This window comes from Protomyctophum bolini (assembly GCF_963924005.1).
Source record: "Protomyctophum bolini genome assembly, chromosome: 24".
In the NCBI taxonomy this organism is placed as follows: Eukaryota; Metazoa; Chordata; class Actinopteri; order Myctophiformes; family Myctophidae; genus Protomyctophum; species Protomyctophum bolini.
In genome coordinates, this window is record NC_137885.1 from 8,110,538 (window position 1) to 8,133,114 (window position 22,577).

General features: G+C 42.4%; 1 protein-coding gene across 1 annotated transcript in view; it reads right to left on the minus strand.

The window, feature by feature from the left end:
* Positions 1–22,577, minus strand: part of LOC308311719 (inactive dipeptidyl peptidase 10-like) — a gene marked incomplete at both ends in the record, with an annotated part of 90,474 nt that overhangs the window by 59,009 nt on the left and 8,888 nt on the right. The window contains 3 exons of the mRNA XM_080758505.1: positions 3,500–3,594; positions 12,943–13,038; positions 13,178–13,289. Coding sequence (XP_080614631.1) covers positions 3,500–3,594; positions 12,943–13,038; positions 13,178–13,289 — 303 coding nt within the window. The remainder of the gene's footprint in view (positions 1–3,499; positions 3,595–12,942; positions 13,039–13,177; positions 13,290–22,577) is intronic.

A 22,577-nucleotide genomic window follows, 5' to 3' on the forward strand; every position in this document is an offset into this window, starting at 1 on the left:
TCTGGTGTAAAAGGTTCAACCCTGGTGTAAAAGGGGCCTGTGTGTAATGTTGTCACAGCTGTAGTGTAAATGTAAATGTGACTGTTGAAGATTATTGTTAATTCATAATTCACAGTAACCCGGCTTTTTATTAACTATGCAGTTCAAAATAAAACTTTGCTTGAATGTATTTGTCTGTAGTTTTAGTGTTTTAGTTCACCCTTTGTCAGCCTTCTGATTGGTCCCTGACTAACTAACCAGCAGGCCCTTCTGCCCTGGTTCCGCCTAGTTTAGGTTGAATTTGCTAAAACATAATCTTTGGAAAAAACAAAAAAACAAACACGATATGCCCAGTCACCATGCTGCAGCTGTGATGTTCCTTTTTACTGACACCAAGTTTAAAATAAGAATTGAATGCACAGAATATCAATACGAAGCAACTGAAAATTCTGTTGGTAGTTCCCAATGGACGTATAGTGTGCAGGCGCGTCCGGAATCACGCTCAACGTAAACAGGAAGTAAACAAGGAAGGGGGAAAATCGGGAAATGGCGTTGGGCCACTTTCGGGAGACGAGCTCAGGGCCAGCTGTATCGCTTGTTTGTTATAAAATGGGTTACCTACATAACCTATAATGTTATCTCTTTTTCTATTTATTGAAAAGTAACAGTTTTACACACAATGAGGTTTCCACCAGACAGCTTTCTTTTAATTTTCCCCTTGAAACATCTTTATGGTATATAAATCAGAGCAGCGTTTGGGTTCAAGGAAGAGGAATGAGAACATTGTCTTTGTGTAAACGTTGCATAATAATTACATACTGTACAAGTACAACAATAAACGCCCCTAAATGGACTAAACTAAAGTATTCCAGTTAGTACCAGTATATTGGTACAATACGTTGGCAACATCATCCAAAAATGATCCATTCAAGATAACGAGGGAATCTACTTGGAATTAGGCAATTCACATATTAATAGCTTAGTTATAGGTTCCATAATTAGTCTCACATAGCCAGACAACTATTACACAATGATGAGCACTGAGAATGCTATATAGAGTCTGGAACTACACCACCCAGAATGCTATATAGACTCTGGAACTACAACACCCAAAGGCAGAGGAAGGAAGCTGTCATCTGTTCACCAACATAGATTTACCATAGAAGTACCTTTGAATCCTATTTTTGAATTCCCATGTCTGCTAAGCTTCGACTCATTTGATTTACAGTAGGACACATTTACGTTACTGTAAAGGCACGCGAGAGTTCCACAATAACCATGATTATCCTTTGTTACAGTAACAGTGCAGAGTTGTTTCAATAAAGTATGAAACTATGAAAGCAAAGCATGACTTGTCTTAATAAACCCCCTTCCCATTGGTAGTGCAGTGGCTCCCAACCTTTCTTTCATTCTTACATCTGACATGCATGCACTGACATGCTAACCACTTTAAGCCCTTTCCTCCTACGACGAATAGGTCAAATATGACCTATTAGTGCGTTTCACTGTGGTGTTACATGAAGGAGTTAGCTATGATTTTGCGCAACAACATTTTTGGACCACGGGTATCTCTACTCACTGGGCCTTTACTAGGCGCCTTATGTCTAATGTTATTATTAGTCATTATTTATTATTTTGAAAAACATTAAAACAGGGAAAGCATAGATAGCATTGTGTGGGTTAAGATAGCATTGTGTGGGTTAAGATAGCATTGTGTGGGTTAAGATAGCATTGTGTGGGTTAAGATAGCATTGTGTGGGTTAAGATAGCATTGTGTGGGTTAAGATAGCATTGTGTGGGTTAAGATAGCATTGTGTGGGTTAAGATAGCATTGTGTGGGCAAGATAGCATTGTGTGGGTTAAGATAGCATTGTGTGGGCAAGATAGCATTGTGTGGGCAAGATAGCATTGTGTGGGTTAAGATAGCATTGTGTGGGTTATGCATTGTGTGGGTTAAGATAGCATTGTGTGGGTTAAGATAGCATTGTGTGGGTTAAGATAGCATTGTGTGGGTTAAGATAGCATTGTGTGGGCAAGATAGCATTGTGTGGGTTAAGATAGCATTGTGTGGGTTAAGATAGCATTGTGTGGGCAAGATAGCATTGTGTGGGTTAAGATAGCATTGTGTGGGTTAAGATAGCATTGTGTGGGCAAGATAGCATTGTGTGGGTTAAGATAGCATTGTGTGGGTTAAGATAGCATTGTGTGGGTTAAGATAGCATTGTGTGGGTTAAGATAGCATTGTGTGGGTTAAGATAGCATTGTGTGGGCAAGATAGCATTGTGTGGGCAAGATAGCATTTTTAGGGAAAGCATATCAAAACGCCACCGGGCACACCTCCAGCCGCAAATAAAGGAATCGGCATGTATAGTGGGTATAGTAAAAAGCATCAAAAGCAGCAGATCTACAAGCTTGAAATGCAGAGTTTAGTCAATGTATGAGAATATTTTTGGACATCAATTTCTAATTTCTAATCAAGAGAGCAACTATTGAAGGTATGGCGAGGTTACAACACAACCCAAACCTCTCCCAAAGTGTCATTTTTCATTAAATGTAACTTTACTCTTCTACCCCGGGTTTGAACCAGTTTAAGTGCTGGATGTTTTACCATTGAGCTAACAGAGCATGTCTGCTTGCTCAGGGGATAAATGTAATCTTGACCATCAGGTAAAAATGCGTGTCAGATCCTGTGACTATACTGTAGGCTTCGACAAGATCTAAATGTAATAAATAAAACAAAATAAAACCACCCCAATTGTATGTTATGTTGTATTACTATTAACATACTCTATACCATACATGTTATTCATTAAAAAGTGACATACTGTAGTGCCATAGTGTATATTATATTTGTCCTTCTTGTACCCTTCGTATGGAGGGTGAATTCCGATTAACTCTCCCGACCCAAGCAATATTTTCTCACCGCCGTTACATACTGTAAGAGGAATTTAATGAGGATCTGAAGCCTTCGGACATGTTTGCTTTGCACGTTTAATTATCCATGCCAAACATAAAAATGCAGTCAGGGGGAACCAGTGTTGTTAGAGATTGACACTGGTTGCACACATAAAATAACGAAAGAACCACAGAGGAACTCTGTTCCATTCCATCCACACGGCATGTTTTATACACAATGTTTCTGGAAGAGTTTCAACTCATTGCATCACGTGCTGGTTTGACAGCAGCTGCTGTGATGAGATGATTGATTTTTGTTTTAAAAGCACATAAAGCAGCATCGTCTATTAGCATCTTGTACAATGTACAGTGTAAAACCACCACCACTGCTCTCTAGAGATGGTCATTTAATAAATCAAAGTCTATTCATTCGGTTCTTGTTTTGCATACAAATTCAGGGAGGATGCAAAAATCTAACCCCCGTGACTGAAATTGCTTCAAATTGCCCCGAAATAAATAAATCATTCTCATTTCCATATTATTATAAGTGCAGCCATTCTGCCCCCCGAGGACCAAACAAAGTACAGTATATGAATTGACATTTTATAAAAAAAGATCCTCTTACGAACGTGCTGTTGCTCAGAATGACCTCCGACCTGTTGGACACAAAGTCGAACTTGACGACGTCGCCGTCACGGTTCCTGTACGCCACCGCGGAATCTGCAGGAGGGGGGGGGGGGGGGGGGGGGGAACGGGACAAAACATGGACGACACAACGTCAAATACAAACGGAAGGGAAAAATGCGCAGTCTAAGGTCACATTCTCACCAGAGAGCTTTGCTGCGATTAAAACGCATCCTGCTGCGCATTGTCAGAAAGTGCGCTTCGTTTGGCAGGTGTGAAGGCTCATTCGAATCCTAATGCGCAGCAAAGAACCGCATTTTACTCCGAGCAAAAACGGGGGTTTCGCTTCGCTTCCAATCGCACTTGATTACGATTCGGTGCAGGTGTGAATGCAATCCGCAGTAAATAAAGCTAGTGAACACAGTTGGAGACGGAGAAGGCATATTTTACGCAGCGCAAAGATGTCCCGTTACCGTGGATAGACGTGGTCGAATGACGAGAGTGGAGACTGAAGCCCTGATCGAAATGAGGACGAGTACATTAATCAATTGCTTAAGAAAACACAAACACTGCAGTGCAGTGCAGTGTAATAGTATTATAGCCTACAGAATATTCTGTCTGTCTGTGCGTGCCGTAAACATGGAGTGCTGTCACTGTGTGGGGACTAGTGGGGGGTAGGAACTTTCATCTCGATAAACTTGTAAACATTTTGCGCTGCTGTCTGTGTTATATCAGTGCGGCTCAGCCCTGTGCCTCCATGCGTTTTAATACTCTGCTATACTATGCTCCATGCCCAAAAGAACAGTGCGTGGCTGCGTGCTTATAGTGAGAGAGCGAGAGAGCGAGAGAGGGGGGGGGGGGGCAGTCCCAGACGGCACGACACATAATGCACGTTATGAGTATAATTTTTATCACCATAGATTTATCATTTCACTGTGTAGGCTAGTTTATGAATGTAACACATTCAATTGCTGCGGATCATGACAGTGTGAAGGCAAACCGTAGCCAATTAAATATGCAAGAATCCCATTTCTCCTCCCATACGCATTCGAGTCTACCGAAGTATTAGGTGAGAATGCGACCTAAAGCACACAGAGATGTTGCCGTTGGGGAACTACTGCTGTTGTCGTCGGGCAGACACCTCTTATCTACCTCGTATCGATCTTCTTGTGTTTTTTTTTTCGTCAATGTCCGACTTGATCGTGTACTACGGCGTCACACAAAAGCGTTTTGAGCTTGTAGATCTGTTTCTTTTGCCGTGTTTAAATTGAATCCTGTTGGGACAAAATGAGGTTCCTCCCACCCCACAGAGACGATATACTACTACCACTATTACAAAAAAATCACACCTGTGTGAACCGAGTGGTGCAACTCCCCTCTCTCCCCCCCTCCTCTCTCTCTCTCTCTCTCTCTGCTCCGTCAGATTAGCTTTATTATGGATATCAATCCGCGTCGCTGAGAACTTTTTTCATTATTATTTTGGCTCGGCCTTTCCTTCTTTAGCGAACCTAGAGACAGTCAGAAGTTGGATTTGCGTCCAGCAGGTGGCAGCCATGTCACATACTTCTCGATACACATGACATTGCTGGTTGTAGGAGTGGTTGCACCACTCAAAAATGCTAAACAGCACTGATTCTTCTGCACATAGTTGTAGCAGAGCTTATTTTACAGCTTGTGGATCTGCTTAGACGATTTTGTGTGACGCCGTTATATAATCAAGTAGAGCGTTAATTTATATCATCTCCATAAAAATATGGAGATAAGAGGTTTCTGCCCGACAGCGACAGTTCTATACCGTAACTTATACTTCTGTAGAACGACGGTTCGCCAAAAATAATATGCATTTTGGTCTAAATGGTCCGTTACTCATTTCTCTTTTAGTTTTTGTTACCTTGTGCCGTTTAAGTAACGTGAAAAACAACCATAAAAACCAAGATGAAAAAGAATCGTGATAATGTCGTGGACCATGATTACTGCATGCTTTTAAAAATATAAGGGATTTTTCCATATCGGCTCACCCCTAGAATCCGTGTCATTTTAGATTTCCATTTCATGCAATGTCATGTTTATTTTATGTCCAAAAGTATTTCTCATGACATTTTTAAAAGTCTATGAATAATTCATGAGCCATAGCAAGGCACCCCGCAACCAGAGGCTCTTGGTCATTTCATGGAAGGCCCAAAATGGAGACACCAGAGTTAAAGGGGTTAATAATACCATCGCTTTGCACTTGGCAGGATGTAATTTATAGCCAATGAAACTCCCTTTAGATTTGTTCAAGCGAGGGCAGTGTTAGTGAAAACACAGTGTACAGTTCAACATGGCTGTTAGTATCCTACAACTGCACAATTTATGACTATGACTGCTATGACAGATGTAAACACACATTTTATTTGTATTACAATTCTGGTTTCAGGTATGTCTAATAAATAGTCTGAATCTCCAGTGTAGTAGAGACCACCTCTTATTTAACTTTTTTCAGTTTTTTTGTCTTTTTCTTGCACTATAGGTGTTTGTTTATGTCCTGTGTATGTAAGACTGAGAGTGCTCTGAGCAAAATATTTTTCATTGTATTTATACTCAGTATCTATACATATGACAAATAAACCTGAACCTGAACCTGAACCCATCCTCCTGTTACCATAGACGGCGATCAGTGGCCAGTGCCAACGAAATGCACAAAATAAGCAGAGAAGAAGAGATTTTGAACCGGAAGAGTTATTTGCCCATGTTCTATTAAAGGTCGCACCTGTGATCTGTCGGCTGTTGCATTAATTTGCTAGCCGGGACGTCAAATTTATGTTTTATTAAGCTCCAAACATCGCACTTTATCCGATTATGAGCCCTATAACCACAAAAGACTGCATGCGTGCACAGAGGATTTGGGATTTTGGCTGTTTCTACCATGGATGTCAGCAGTTGCTTGCTAGGGACGGAAGCTAAAATCATAATTACTAATTCTGGATTTATCATAATTAATTTATCAAATCTCATGTTCTCGTGAATACCCAAGATGGGTTAAATAGCTTTTCTCGAGATACCTCGAGGTTACTTGGCATAGATTGTGTTAATTTCATATCCACACTGTTGGACACAAACCCATCTCCATATTTCATCGGTTTATATTGTCATAATTGAATACCGTATTATACTTTGTGTGTTGCAGAAAAAGTAATGAAAATGACCGGTCGACAAGCTCCTAACGTGTCACTTGGGGATCGTTTTGTTTTTAATCGTTTAAACTGCATATTTTCCGTATCATCGTTAGTTGTATTGCTGCTCGTCTATGTTGAATGTTTGCTTTTAACAAGCCTTTTACCTTTTTGCGAATAACCATTTGGCTGTTTCCGTTTTTAAAAGTCAATAAAATATTCAGTCAAACAAAAACAAAAAGCTTGTACCGTCACATGCAGTATGACATGCCCAAAAGGGATGCGAGACTGAAAGTGGTTATAAGTGTGTCTGTGTGTTTTTTCTTTTATATATATATAAATATTTAACCAATGACAACCAGACAGAAGAGCTTGTGACTGAATAACAACTACACTGGATCCAGCAGAACACATTTTGTAGCATGTGACATGTCAAACTAGGGGGTTTTCATGATTCTGAATCCATTCACAGCATTAGTTTTGCACAAAAAAACACTCCTTGGCCTAAAAACGTCCATAGCCGTCATCACTAATGTGACATTTTGGGCAAGTTGCTATGGCCGTTTTAAGGAAAGTTTGACAATTTTGACTTATATACGATGTTAATGATAATAAATTGCATTTTTATAGCGCTTTTCCAAGTGCTCAAAGCGCTTTACAATGGTTCATTCATTCATACATTGGGAGGTGAAGCGGCGAACAGTCGACGCCAGCGTCCTCACTTCCTAATGATGGGGTCACATATAAACCCCTTTAAAAACAATTGCTCAATACCAACAGCCAATCAGCAAGTGGATTCATGAATGTATGTATATAGACAATATTTTAGACAAAAACCAAATTTTGCACTTTTGGCTGGCGGACTATAGTGCTTTAAATAAAAGGCTCAAGGTACTGTCCGCTCTGCTGTGGCAGTCTGTCTGGTACAGTCTGGGACCAGACAGACACGCACGCACGCAAGCAATCACAAATACAGAGCATGCATACAATGCACACGTCAAGAGAAAATAAACGGGAGAAAGCATATAATTGTGAAACCAGAACATACGCTGTGAATATTAAGAATATTTCCAACGACCAAGGTGTACTAAGCTTGTTGCTAAGAAGAAGAACCTGCATGTGCAACCTCCTCCATACTCAATATTTATATATTCACATACAGCCTGTATCTTTTCAGAAAAGAAAATAAACAAGCATTAATGGGGAGAGTTAACGGCTCACTGACCCCACGAAGTATGTATAGGCCACTGTAGCGCTATTGTTATGTTTTGCTCTGCGCTTGCAGCAAAATAATGAAGGATGTCGTGTATAATTGAAAAGATGACGTTGTTAAAGTCACATGTCTCCCTACATGTACCATTCACATGAGCGCCATTATTTGTATAGCTAGCAGGACACACACACACACACACACACACACACACACACACACAACTTCTATAAATCATGTGAAATTATTTAATGCCGACCGCTGAACCCAACTCCAAAATCTCTTAGCCTAATCCTAATCCCCAACTGCAATCCTTTTCCGATTGTAAACGTATCTCTTGCTCATGTTCCCTTTGTGGCTCCAGCACCTCTCTTAAGTCTTCTCAGCGGATGAGCGGTGGTTCTTTTTCTATTTTTGTCTGATTGTAAAACGTATCTCTACAATTATCTTTTTCCCAACCATAAAACAACCATTCTTGTGGGGACGTGTGGTCCGCACAAGAATAGGAATACAAACCAAACACACACACACTGAATATAGAACAGACTGTTGCATTTAACCCATTCTGAACGGGAACCCATTTTGGTGTCGGCATCATGTTATGCTTTAGCTATTGAAAAACAGCAGACCTACAAGCTCATAGCGCGCCACCGAGTGGCGCGCTACGAGCTTGTAGGTCTGCTATTTTTGAAAAATCGAAGAACGACTGACATTTTTAGAATCTGATCTCAGGTCAGAATGGGTTCATCAGACCAGTGTGCTACATGTCCAGTGGAAACCTCGTATGAATCTGAATCTGATCTCAGGTCAGAATGGGTTAACATAGGCAGGGCTCCTGCTGCCGCTCCCTTCCTCGCGCCGCTACCGACTAATCCGATGTGAGTCCTCTAATTTACATTAATCATACATTAGGGATAATGTAACATAAACAAGCAGCCTATGAATAATTCACGAGTGGATTACCGAAGCCTTCATGATATATACACTGACCTGAAGTAAATATGTTGTGGTGGTGTGTGTGTATTATGTAGGTACAGTATACCACTGTGCTACTGTATATATATCGTCTGTCAGGTGGAAACCTCATATGAGACTATTTTTCATACAGAGACAGTCATGGCAGCAAGACTTTCTTTTATCCCAAATTAGTTAATAGCACAGGCAGACTCTTCACGTAGTAGAGCATGTCTGAAATAAATATCAGAGCTGAAATTGACATGCAAATATGAAATAAATGCATAAACATGTAGCTAGGTGTAATCAGAATAATATAGTAAGAGAGTGGCGACACTATAGCGTTGACTCCCACTGTAACAATGGAATGCGGAAGTGCTCATTCTATCTCAATGGGATAGTTCCATCCATAGGAGCAATGTTTGGAACTATAGCCCAATAGGGCACCCGCTTTGCGGCGAGATCAAAGCGTGTCGCTACTCTGCTACTCTACACTCTGGGTGTAATGTTAGAGTCCACAGAAGTGAACCTTTCAAACCCGTTTTCTCGCCGTTTTCTGCAAGACATTCATTACTCTATAAGCCATATCTCCAAAACTGGTGGGTCAAAACTGAGCAAGCAATGTCAATTTGAAGCTACGATTCCCTGCTTTCACATGACATGGAAAAAAATCACACACGTGTTAACTGAGTGGTGCAATTCCCCCCCCCCCCCCTCTCTCTCTCTCTCTCTCTCTCATTAGAGACACAGCACTACCCCTCTCTCTGTTTCTGGCACCCCCTACTGGTATAAATAAGTCACATACTCATGCTCATTTACACAGGTACACATAGGTACACAGGTACACGGACATTGCTGGTTGTAGGAGTGGTTGCACCACTCAAAAAATACAAAATAAATCAATGACTTAGCCTCGGTCAGAAACGGCCAGGGCTCTTATGTATTCAATGAGTGTGCATGCATGTAATCTCATGTTGTTGTCTTCCTGTCCTCAGTCCTTCTGTTAAACACCCAGTTCATTACTCTTCTCAGTCACTCAATCACTCTCTCTCTCTCTAGCGCTCTCTGAACCTCTGTACTTCCCCATTTGTCTCCGTCTCTCTACATCACTCACACACAGCCCCCGAGACGGGCTCACATCAATTAACTACACCTCCTCTAATTTGAATAATTCTAATTAACATCATCATCTGTTCTGTCACCGATGATGATGCCGGCGCGTCCAGCACCGCCATGGGAAGGCAGACTGAGCTCAGTGAACGTATGATGCTGCTGGTATAAAATGTCTGAACCCACCACGCCACACGCACACACACACTGACACGCCATCTGTGTCTCACACAGCAGGGTTTTGCAACAGGTGCCATTTCCGATAAATACAGTAGTTCAAAGAATTAACGCCTCCCCCCCCCAAAAAAATAACTAAACCTTGTATCTCCAATATTTCAACTTGGTTTGTTTTTTGAGTGGTGCAACCACTCCAAGGAACAACAATGTCTGTCCCTCCCGATGTCGCGTGTATGAGAGATGGAGAGAGAGAGAGAGAGAGAGTTGTCTGCTAATTCCCCCACACAGCAACTGTCATTTCTCGACCGTTTCGGACGCAGGGCGGCACCCTGGGCGCGTTCCTGTGGGTCTGGAAGTTCAGGGGACCCCCCCGGGGATCCCCACGCGGAGTTTCACCACTCAGTTCACACGGGTGTGACTTTTTTTTTCAATTAATGCCCTCCGTCATACTACAGTGTCACACAAAAGTAGCTAAAACAGCTGATCTACAAGCTCACAACGCATTGCATTAAAGTAGACTATGTACCGGTAACTTTCCCCATCTACTATGACGTTTCTCTTAAAACGAAAGTATTCGACAGAATGTGGCAACCATTTTTTTTCCTCACCTATCATTAACAGGCTGAAGTATGTATGCACATAAATGTTTCATTTTCTAAAACTATTAACTGTGTATAATATTATTTTCATTTGTGTACGTTTTGTTTTTGTTTTTGTGCTAAATGTATTATTTTTTATTTATTTCCTTTGAACGGGGTGGGGGGGGTGGGAAGGGTTTGTGTGTGTATATGTGTATGTGATGTGATTGTTTGTAAAGTATGTCTTGTCTTTAAACCTGAAAATGTATAAATAAAATTGTAAAAATAAAATAAAATAAACTTTCCTCATCTACCGTGGATTTGAATTCAGTTCCTTTGCCAGTGCTGACATATTTTACCATTGAGGTAAAAGAGCCGGCCTGCTTGCTCAGGGGATACATTGAATTCTTGGCCATCAGGTCAATCTTCGTGTCCGACCCTGTGTCTAGGTGAGACATGACCTTTGACAAGAGCTAAATGTCTCAATAGAAGAGCAGGGAGACAATACACAAAATTACATTTTATTCACCAACGAAAGGTTACTGCTTTAAGTCAGTCAGTCTGTGTATTTTATAAATATTGAATCAAAAAAGTATCAGCAAGAGCTCGTGACTAAATAATAACGACGTCAGATCCATTCGAACACAGGTTCTTTAATTATACCCCCAGGCATTTTCTGAAAAGTACAGTTTTGAACGTACATTTTTCCAGCCGACCGTGTCAAAAACAAAGCAGCCAAAGTGAAAACGAGGCGATTCAGAGGCAGAAAATAGACTTCTTCTCCTCCCATGACCTCCACAAGTCAGTCCGTCTGTCTGTCTGTCTCAATCACGAATCAACCATCGCAAGCTGAACCACCTGTGCACTCTCCTTTAAAAAAAAACCGAAATATCTATATTTTTCAAGGAGAGGAGAAAACGTCATTGATTTGAGAAAACTCGTTAAAAGCTTGTGCTCTTTTTCTTCGGCAGAGTTTTCACTTTTCTTTTTCTTAGATTGAAGGCAGTGGAGGAAGCGGTGCAGTGAGCTGCGGGTCAATAGAAACGATGGTCACTCGCACATACTTTGATGTTGACAAAGTGAGGGAGAATTTCTTTCGGAGTCGGGGTGGAAACCTCATAATCCCAAAACTTCAAGATTGAATTTGAAAATAGCTAGGAATAGGAAGAAGTTGTGGATCCATGAGACGCGTTTTGAGCTTGTAGATCAGCTATTTTCTTTTGCTATACTTACAGTATGTGTGACCCCGTAGTATGATCAAGTAGGTATAGGGCATTCATTTACGACCAAAAGAAACAAACTAAATTAAATACGGAGATAAGAGGTTTTCGGGCCCAACACCAACAATTCAACAATCAATCCACTGTACTGTATGTGTGCTCTGTCTTTCCCGGAGAAGGGCAACCAATTCCAGTCTGTCTTTGTGAGGAGCATTTTCATTCAGCCATTCTTTCTCAACTTCATCTTCATAATTGGTCACTAGAAAATGTTCCTCGGTTGGAAATGGGTTGAAGTCTGAAGTGGTCCTTCAATGGGCTGCAGCTGTGTTTGTCTGTATGGGTGGTGTCATTACACGAGGAAGGACATTTAAGCCGGTAAGACCTGAGGCCGATTCTAGAAGTTTTCTGAAATGTCAGTGGTTCTCAATCTTTTTCCATAGCAAGGACCCCTAAAAATGATATGCATATGAGACTCCCATTCCAAAAGAATTGAGTTGAAAATGTTCGCTTTAAAATAATGTTTAAAAAACAAATCACCATATATACAGTTAATATGTGCGTGTGTTTGCGTGTGTGTTAGGTTGCGCACAGGTGGTGAAAAACAACCATGCTGTTTTCGTGCTCAGACCACCCACACAGTCAGTTAAGGAAGTGGTTGCACAAAAAATATGAACGCGATGGATTATTTAGGGATATTATGGAAACGAGAGCAAGGTAAGCAAGCAAAAAAAATATGTTTTTTTCCCAAACAGAAGGGGGGAATTAAACAACTTCAGTGCACAATGCAAGGAATAAATGCATTCGGGGGGGGGCTTTACAGAGTAAAAGCGGCCATGTCTTCCCGGCACCCCAGAGCTCCTATTTTGAAGGATTCCCGGGACTGATTGTGTTAAGCGATCCACTTCAGACTTCGTCATCTGACTGAGTCACTTTTGAATCTCATCAAGTTTATCCCCATATGTTTTTACTAAGCATAGAGTGTTGTGAAGTATGGCCAATAGTGACAGTAGTAGTAATAGTTGTGGTACAGTAGGATTACTCACCACTGATCCACTTGGCCTCAGGGTCATGGACGATGAACTCTGCTTTGAACAGGTCGTCCACAGTCAGTCTGGACTTCCTGTTGTCTGGGAGCTCCGCTGACAAAAACCATTGACAAACATTACAGCACCGTTTCCCAAACTGTGGGTTTGCGGACATCACATTATTCACGTGGGTCTCTCAAGCCAAAAGGTTTGGGAAGCAGTGCATTAGATTAGAGTGCGTGGCGTGCTGTACCTGGTGTGAGGACGACCACGGACATGGTGATGAGCGAGCAGACCGCCACGATCACCAGCAGAGAGATGGCGATGCCCTTCCAGTTCCTCTGGGGAGGGTTGGGGTCCACGAACTGATCCTGAAAACGATCGGAGAAAATAATTGTTTATGAGATATTTCAAATGTATAGACGCATTTCTTGTTTGCCAAACATTGAAGCTTTTGCCGTTTTTTTGGTTTTATATAATAAATTCCCAACAGATCCCCAGAAGAGCCTGTTGTTTTGGGGAAACGCACAAGATCGGTATCGGGCGATCGTGGATAAAACGAAAGATGATCGCAGGTAAATAATTACTTAAAGGACCACTTCACCACTTTTCAACCTATCTTCATATAATTGGTCCTCACTATTGTTTATGATAAAATACCACATTCCCCCCCCCCCCCACTCAGTCTGTGTCTGATATAGGAGGGCTGTGGGCAGTTCAGAAACCAGTCTTCCAGTGACCTCATAGTTATGCAGATTCATTTTTTATTTATTTATTATTAATTAATTATGCTTTTCAACAAGTTAGTCTTGCTCAAGGAGGGTGATGACGCATGGACACGATGGCTATCTCGCGGGGATCGAACCGGTGATATTCCAGTCACAGCCCAGGCCTGGCTACCGGTCAGACAGATGTCGTCATGGTTACGTTCTCTGACAGCTGGGGGATTGCATGGTGTCTTCTGACCCAGAAACTCAAATTATATTGTGAAAATGGATGGAATATCATGCCATGGTTATTCATTACACGGTAAAAGAACATGTCCGTGGAGGTGAGGGAGAAATACAGAAAGATATATGAGTTTTGTTTCTTTCACATTGGCAATGTGAACGGAAGTTTTCTCATGCCAATAAATCTCCTTTGAATTGGAATGAATTGAATTAAGTGAGAAACAGACTGTGACATAGACAGACACAGCGACAAATATGATGGCTATCCCAAATTCACTCAAAAATAACAAAAAACACACACACGCTTAGCATTTTTCCAAGTAGCACGTGTGCCCCCAAATTGAAAAATCTAGTAGCGCACAAATAAACCTTCCTACTCTAACAACAAACAGAAAACACAAGAGGCGCTCACCTCTAAACTAGTGGGAATAAACAAAGAGTTACCTACGTGCAATATGTACAGGGTGCCCCAGAACTAAACTACCTTATTCCCTGTACCAACAGAAGGCTTAATAAATGACAAACTTTAACTCAACAAGGTTCAGCAGGTCTGTCTCAGACCCTCTGTGAAGGCATGGAATAATCAAAATGGCCACACACACACACACACACACACACACGCACACACACACACACGCACACACACACACAGTACACAGGTAACTTATATAGGGTGATTGCTGAAGGCGATTGGTGGAACGATTGGAGGCCCAACCAGTAGTGAGAGGCGGAGTAGAATGAAGATTGAATCAGACCTGCATGGGAATGAATGTTAGAGGCAGAAAACAGCAAACAAGTGTATGCCTGAATACACAATACACTTAACAGGCACGATGAAAAGTTATCAAATAATGTTCTTCTTTAATAAAGTGATATGAGGTCAATGAGGAGGTATAGCCTCGGAAACCCAGACGTTTTTTATTTCCAGGCAGAAAGAAATGCCATAGAAAGCATATAGGTGGACCCCAGGCTAATGAGGAGGCAACATGCTGTCCCTTTTAGAGCTCTGCAAGCCCGCCAAAATCGATTTCTGTACCTGACCAACAGGCCCAGGCTCGGGCTGACGTGCCGTTATATTATTGTTTCACCGTGAATTTAAAGGTAGAGTCAGTGATTTCACTTAATTCAAATATCACTTATTTTTTTGTTTTGTTGTGATAATCCCCTCTACTATAGAGTGTGCTGACCATATAAGGAGTTCCTCCCTGTCCCCAGTTAACCCCTGGGGGTCAAAAAACCTTAGGTTTCGTTTTTGTTCTCTATCCTGATTGGATGAAAGCTTGTGTCCCAAGGCAAAAACGAACCCTAAGGGTTTTTGACTGAAATCACTGACACCCCCTTTAACCCAGCCAGCCTGGACCATTGTGGGCATTGATAAGCATGTCCGCTGCTTGCTTCAGTGCACGCACGCATGTACACACACACACACGCACGAGCACACACACACCTGAACAGACAGACAGACATTGGAGCATGAGACAGAATGACAGTGGGATAGTTGACAAGTCTTTGGCCAAATGTGTAGTGTCTGTCCACTGACTCCTGCCAACAGTGTAGCAGCCAGCAGCACGTGCGCAAACACACGCACAGTACACACAGTCGCGCACACACAACATCTGAGCTTTACTTCCCACTCTGGCCAGCTGTCCTGCAACAGTATTTTAGCCTCATCTAAAAAATATATATTGTTTAAAATATATACGGTATTCTAACTCAAGTGGACGGCAAAATGACACATCTGTAGTTATAGAGTGCTTGGTGACTGTGTGGACAACCCTTTTACAGACAACTACAATAGTAGCCTACTACTGTACTGTATAATGAAAAGTATACTGACAAGTTGACAACATCCATTCTACAATCTCCCGACACTGTTCTGCAACCTACAGTCAACATCCCTCCATATACCGTTAGCCTGGTTTCCAGCCTGATTCGCTGCGTTCCGTGATTTGTCTTGTCACTTCGCTACTCAGTCTGGCCAGCCTCCCGTTAAGACTCGTATTTCATAACGGCACACATTACGTAGCGACATGGTTGCTGATATGTCAGCAACCAGAAGCATGTCCGTTGCTCTCCCCAGGTTGGCGGAGGGAGTGTAGAGCTTTAGATTACATTAGATAAATGACACTGGGTTAAAAATAAAGGGTTACAAAATCGTGGGACAAAATGACAGGGCGACAGAAAAGCTCTGTTATTCCGATAGTAATCTTTGCTATGGAGTTGGAGTCTCTCCGTCCCTTCACCTCTTTAATCAACAGAATGTCCAGGTGCGTTGCCAATTTCAGCCAATCAAGAGAGAGAAACCTAACCCTATAACAGCAAGCACGGGAGCAGCACATGTCTGACCGTTGTTTTCCGCATGTCGGTCCGTATAGGTGTGTCTAATCTGAGTGTGCATCCCGAATCTGTGGAAATGGGGAGACCGCGCTGTCACTGAACAAACACACTAGTAAAGATTACATATCAGGGCCTCATGGGCCATGGCTCAGTGGTCCAGGCACCTTGGCTGGTAATCCAGTCTGGCAGTGTGCCGCGGGTTCGACTCCCAATCCCCCCCCCCCCAGACATTGTGGTTTATGCCCTTTTGATTTAGCCCATCCGCTAAGCTTTGGAAAGTTGTGTTGTTTAGTTCTGTCCACAGAGACAGTCTGGTTTTGATCACGCAAATTAACACAGTTTTGTAGAAAACATTACACTGAACCAAGAACGTTCCCAGTGCACCGAGTCTGCAGAACAGCAAGGTAGCAGCAAGGCTTTTTCATGGAGATTTTATGGTTGGAGAAGACTGCATGATTTCTTCTACCCCATCTCCATTAGGAGTCGGACTAGTGATATATTATACTGTATCTCTCTTCCAAAACATTGGAATTCAATACATCCTGCATCGTTGCTATGAGAGTGTGGCCTTTTCTTTAATTGTATACTTATTTACCAAGGTCAGCAGCACCTCATCAATACTGGGTGCACTGTGCACCCTTCTCCTGTGATCATTTCTGTCTCTGACATTCTCCCTCTCCAGTTTCATTAGTAACTATCACTGGTTCTCAAAGTGTAGTCTGGGGACCCCATGTCCTGTCAGCATACTGTCTGTCCCTCCATAAAATATATAAAATGAAGGTGAAAGCCTATATCAGAATATATAATAGTATAGTGTGTAATTGTCTCCGCCAGGCCAATGTCATAGATTCACGAAGACACACATGCAGTTGTGCACACAACACACACACACACACACACACACAGAGAGAACATGAACCTAGGCTAAGTACTGCACACACAAGCCAATGCAATTGAAAGACGTACACTAACCACTATGACTTTCTCTAGCACAGCCCTCATGCCCTCCGTGCGTGCGGCACACGCGCACACACACAAACACACACACGCACACACACACACACACACACACACACACACACACACACACGCACACCTCTGTATTACTTCAACACTTCTGAACTGATTGCCTACAGGTCTTCACTTTAGCGGCGGAGTGTGAGCGAGCCCGCTTGTCAAAAGGTCCAACACATACTGTAGCACTTAATGAGCGATTGAAGAGACATGCTATATAGTATAGGCAGAGGCCCAATTGACATAAACGACCACTGGCTTCACGTTGTATTCTATCTATTATGCAACCACACTGAATATATGGGACTAAATGTCATGGTATAATGGCCAATGACTCCAACTCAGATAGGCTCATACTTGAATGGTTAGAAGAAACCCACAACCTGCCTATGTAAGCCAGTGGTTCTCAAACATTTTCATGCCAAGGATCCCAAAATGGATATATTGTGCTGTACGGACCCTCCATCTGAATATGTTTTGTGCCAGGGAGGGACCCCCGGAAGAGAAGATTAGTGTTGAAAATGTCAATTTGGCTATTTTTGAAAAACCTGCATGGATAAAGTGGTTACATTTATTGTGATGCTGTATTAACTGCTGGGGACCCCCATCAAGGCCCCCTGGGGGTGCCCAGACCCCACTTTGAGAAACACTACTGAAATATAGGCCATCTTTGAAAGTATGACCAAAATATATCTTTAAAATGTTATTTGAAATACATTTGCATAGTCCTTATAGTCCCCATGTATTGAGTAGGCTTAGCAACATGTCAGATACATTTTTGTTGCTGTAGTGTAGACACGTTTAGTCAATTGTGACAGTGACAACAAAAAACGTGATTGTGTTCTCCAGGTCCAGAGTCCGACCTTATGGTTTTCTAGTTATTTTACAGTTTACACCAAAACAGGACAGTACAATCCCAACCATGATACAAGTTTCAGGTCCCCCAAGATTTTAAACTGGCCAAAGTAACCCCCCCTGTACAAAAAAGGGAGTAAATTAGAACCCGGCAAATACCGCCCTATTTCTATTCTAAGCTCCATCTCGAAAGTGGTCAACAAAAACACCTTGAAGACCTTAACAGGAGCCCTCGTACAAGGTTTCTTTGACTATGCATCCACCTCTTGGTACCACAGCACCTCAAAGGCCCTTAAAACAAGGCTCCAGACCTCCCAAAACAAACTGGTCAGGCTGGGATGGCTTAGGGTCGACGACAGAGTACAGCATCTTGCAATGGATCTGGTCCACAAGATTTGATACACCACCAAGATACCCATGAACCTGTCTAAATACTTCCTTAATGTAAACGAAGTCCACACCCACAACATCAGAGGGAGTGCAACAAACAATGTACAACCCAGATTCGGCACAAACAAGGGTCTAAATTATTTTCGCTTATTAGAATGTTTATATATCTAAATAAGGTAGGCCTAGATGTTTTGGTAAAAACAAAAAAAAGTTTGTTAAAATTGAAGCGCTTCCTTTTTTTTTATATATATGAAGACAATAAATATACTAGGTATATTCATAATTTGCACTTGTTTAATCTGTATCCTGTCAGTTCTCCTGATTGATTGGATATAATTGGTATCCAGCTGACCTGAAAATGCTTTTTCTTTTTATTATAATGACCCGAAGAGACAATAGACTCTTGAACACACACCCCGTAGCGAGTACTATCACAAATTGGCCACAATGTAGAGATATTTAACACCAACTTACCATATCAGTATTCAGTACCCTAAGCAAGGGAACTGAAAACAAACGTACGGGAGCTAGCCTAAACCTATTGTTTACATTAAACACGGACACGGTAATGTGTTTAATGGGGGGGGGAATAATGAAACTCACTAAATCAATCAGCCTAATTATGTATTGGCTACACTACACAGTACACTATACACTTTCGCATCGCAGACCTTAAACCAACGCTGTTACATTTCCCTAGCATCTATCTAACCGAAATGACATGTTACCTCATCTTGTGCGTCTGTCGACTTCTTCTTTTTGGTGGTTTCTTTAGAAGCGGTCATTGTTGACAAACTGTGGCGTTGTGCGTGTGTGTGTGTGTGTGTGTGTGTGAATGCTCCGGTCTGTGGATCTTCAATTTGTCCGACACACTTCAAGACGACCTGTAGTTTTGGAGGCGCGCTGCTTGCTAACCGAGCGACAGATTATAGATGGACAGCCCTCACTCTCTCCCCATAGACGACAAGACTGCTCAGGTCTTTATGAAATCACGATCAAATCACATCACATGGTGGCACGCTGTTTAGACTGGAGCTTTTACAAATCGAGTATTTTCCTTCGATCCTGTTGTTTTAAAATCACGACTCGTCCAAGCCAGACCACTCCCCCCCCCGCCCCCTTCTCTCTCTGTGTGTGTGTGTGTGTGTGTGTGTGTGTGTGTGTGTGTGTGCGCGCGCGCGCGTGCGTGCGCATGTGCAGGTGATTGATGAGAGTTTCGTTAAAATAAAGATTTGGTTAAAAAGTCAAAGTCTCTCTCAGTCAATCAATTATACTGTAGTGTAGATCTATCTGTCTGTGTGGATTGTCCTAGAGCTCTCCAGGGTGCTGATCTGGAATGATCACCACTGTGCGTGTGTGTGTGTGTGTGTGTGTGTGTGTGTGCGTGTGCGTGTGCGTGTGCGTGTGTGTGTGTGGTTGTGTGCGTGCGTGCGCAGGTGCGTGTTATTCTGGTTTATTTGACACCTCTATCAGCCAGGGTCAACGCTCCCCAAATCACCCTCCTATAATACAACTGCTGAGAGGAGAGCGCGTTAATGCAAAGCGATAGGTGTCACTGAGAAGACCCCTGAAGCCATCACTGCTTCACAGTACACACTACTACACCTCACACCACCAAGATATAAATAACATGAGAGAGATGGAGAGAGAAACAGAGCGAGAGAGAGAGAGAGAGAGATGGAGAGAGACAGACAGAAAGATGGAGATGGGGAGAAAGAGAGAGAGAGAGAGAGATGGGGATAGAGAAAGACAGAGAGAAGCAGAGAGAGAGAGAGAGAGAGAGAGAATGACAATGGCAGATGAGCACATTAGGGGACAAAACAAAAGACTATTGCCCTGAAGACAATTCATTTTGTCTGCTCTTGCACGCTTCATTTCTTCCTGCCTTTTGGTTTCTTTCTGTCTTCACGTGTTGTCATTAAAGAGCTCACATATTATATAGCTAAACGTGGTGTACAGACGGATTCATTCATACGTTGTGTCAGCAGGGATAGATGGAGGACAGTGCAGGGGAGGTGCATGCGGGGGACGAGGCGTGACATGTCAGAGGAGAGACCATGCAGGCAAATAAATGAGGAGTCAGAGTGCATGGGAGACAAACGACGTGTTGATCAGGAGAAGAGATTGGTCCCGAGTCTCCTCTTCTGAAGAAACCAGGAGGAGGTGTGAGGGAATGGGAGAGCAGGCAAGGTGGAGAGGCTCAGAGAGAGAGAGAGAGAGAGAGAGAGAGAGAGAATAAGAAAACGATTCATATAATAGGGCAGTGGTTTTCAACCATTTTCATTTCAAGGCCCATTATTAAGTATAGCCATTTGGAGTCACGGACCACCATTTGATGAGATTTAGCCTCTCAGACCCAAAACTAAAGAATATTTTGTTCCATGCTTTTGGCAAACGATCAAAATAATACAATTCTTCTGCAATTCTCTAATTGTGTATAGACTTCTTGTAAAAAGTGATGCAGATGTTTAACAATAATTTAACTCTTGAGAGCGTAAAATGAAACCAAATGGACCCACTGATATAGGGTTTAGGATCAGTATAAGAAGCAAAGTCTTCAGGCAGCTGGAATTAAGAGCGAAACATAATGTATGTGCATGATTTATGTCGCGTGCCATAGTGTCATGGGCCCGGAAAAATAGCCTATCTACAAGCTCACAACGTTGCAGCGCAACACGTTGGGTTGTGAGTTTCGGTTATTTCCAGGCCTTAGTTAAAAATGCCCAAAACATGTTTAAGGAACATGGCATTCGTAGAATCGTCGTCCTAAAATGTCCTCACAAGCATAGTAATACAAACGTGTGTGTGTGTGTGTGTGTGGAGAGAGAAAGAGATGGAGAGACAGAGAGAGAGAGATGCATAAAGCAAAGATCCTTGAGGCTTGGATTTGGAGACTTGCTCTCTCTCCCTCCCTCCCTCCCTAGTTAAATATTTAACAGTTGGAACTAGAAACCTCATGGAAATGATCTATCAGTAGTCTCTCTCTCTCTCTCTCTCTCTCTCTCTCTCTACACGACTCTGTTCATCTGGCATTCCTTTCCTCTCTCTGTCTTTTCTCTGTCTACAGTACAGACTCTATTTATCAAGGCAAGTCGTCTGTCTGTCTGTCTGTCTGTCCTTCTGTCTGTCCTTCTGTCTGTCTGTCTGTCTGTCTGTCTCTCTCTCTCCCCCCCAGTGCACCAGTATAGCTTTGACCTATGCTGGTGTCTGGGAAGTTCACTCACGTCCCCAAGGCAGAGATATCTCTTTGGATCAGTCGTTTCTGTGTCTGTGTGAGTGTGCGTGCGTGCACACGCATGTGTGTGTGTGTGTGTGTGTGTGTGTGTGTGTGTGTGTGTGTGCACTAGCAGACAGATAGCGCTCTGGCTTGTGAATTCCTGTGGGGATTCATTCAGGTCCTTTCAAAGCACAGTAAATTCACCCAGACACCCCACACAGACCCCAGAACGTTGTCGTGGTAGGAGAGGCTTTTATCTAGAGTGCTTCACATCTGCTGAACCATCAGCATTATCCTCGTTGTTGGGCAGAAACCTCTTATCTCCATATTCTGACTTTTTGTGTTTTTTATTCGTAAATGAACGCACTACTACTTGTCACACAAAGGTATCCAAAATAGCAAATCCACAAGCTCGAGCCTGTCGGTTTGCTTTTGACATATCAGGTTTTCATCCTACAGAGACAATATGGTGGTTCTCTCAAATGTTTTAATTTCAAAATATAACCTTAAAAAAAATTAACCATAAAAATGTAGCTCTAAGTGTAAGTTCAATAAGAAAGATCTCACACCCTTTCATCTTTCTTGCCGGGGAGGATGCATCACGAAATCCTCTCATTGAGTGTGGGCACATAATACGCGCAAAGAAGTGGCAACAATGCGCCTATAGAGCAGGTGTCTCTTCCGTTTTTTTTTAGACAGCTGGTGTATGGAAATGAAGCTTGTGCGTGGCTTCGACTTGTAGAGACGCTAAAGCGTTTCCTTTTTATTTCATCTAAAGGTCCCTATACCACATTTGTTCCTCATGAGGAGATGCATGTATTGAAGTTGTATTGCTGGCGGTCAACGGTTCATGAGCCTATATGCCTGTTCAATGTTTGCATTTTCAATTG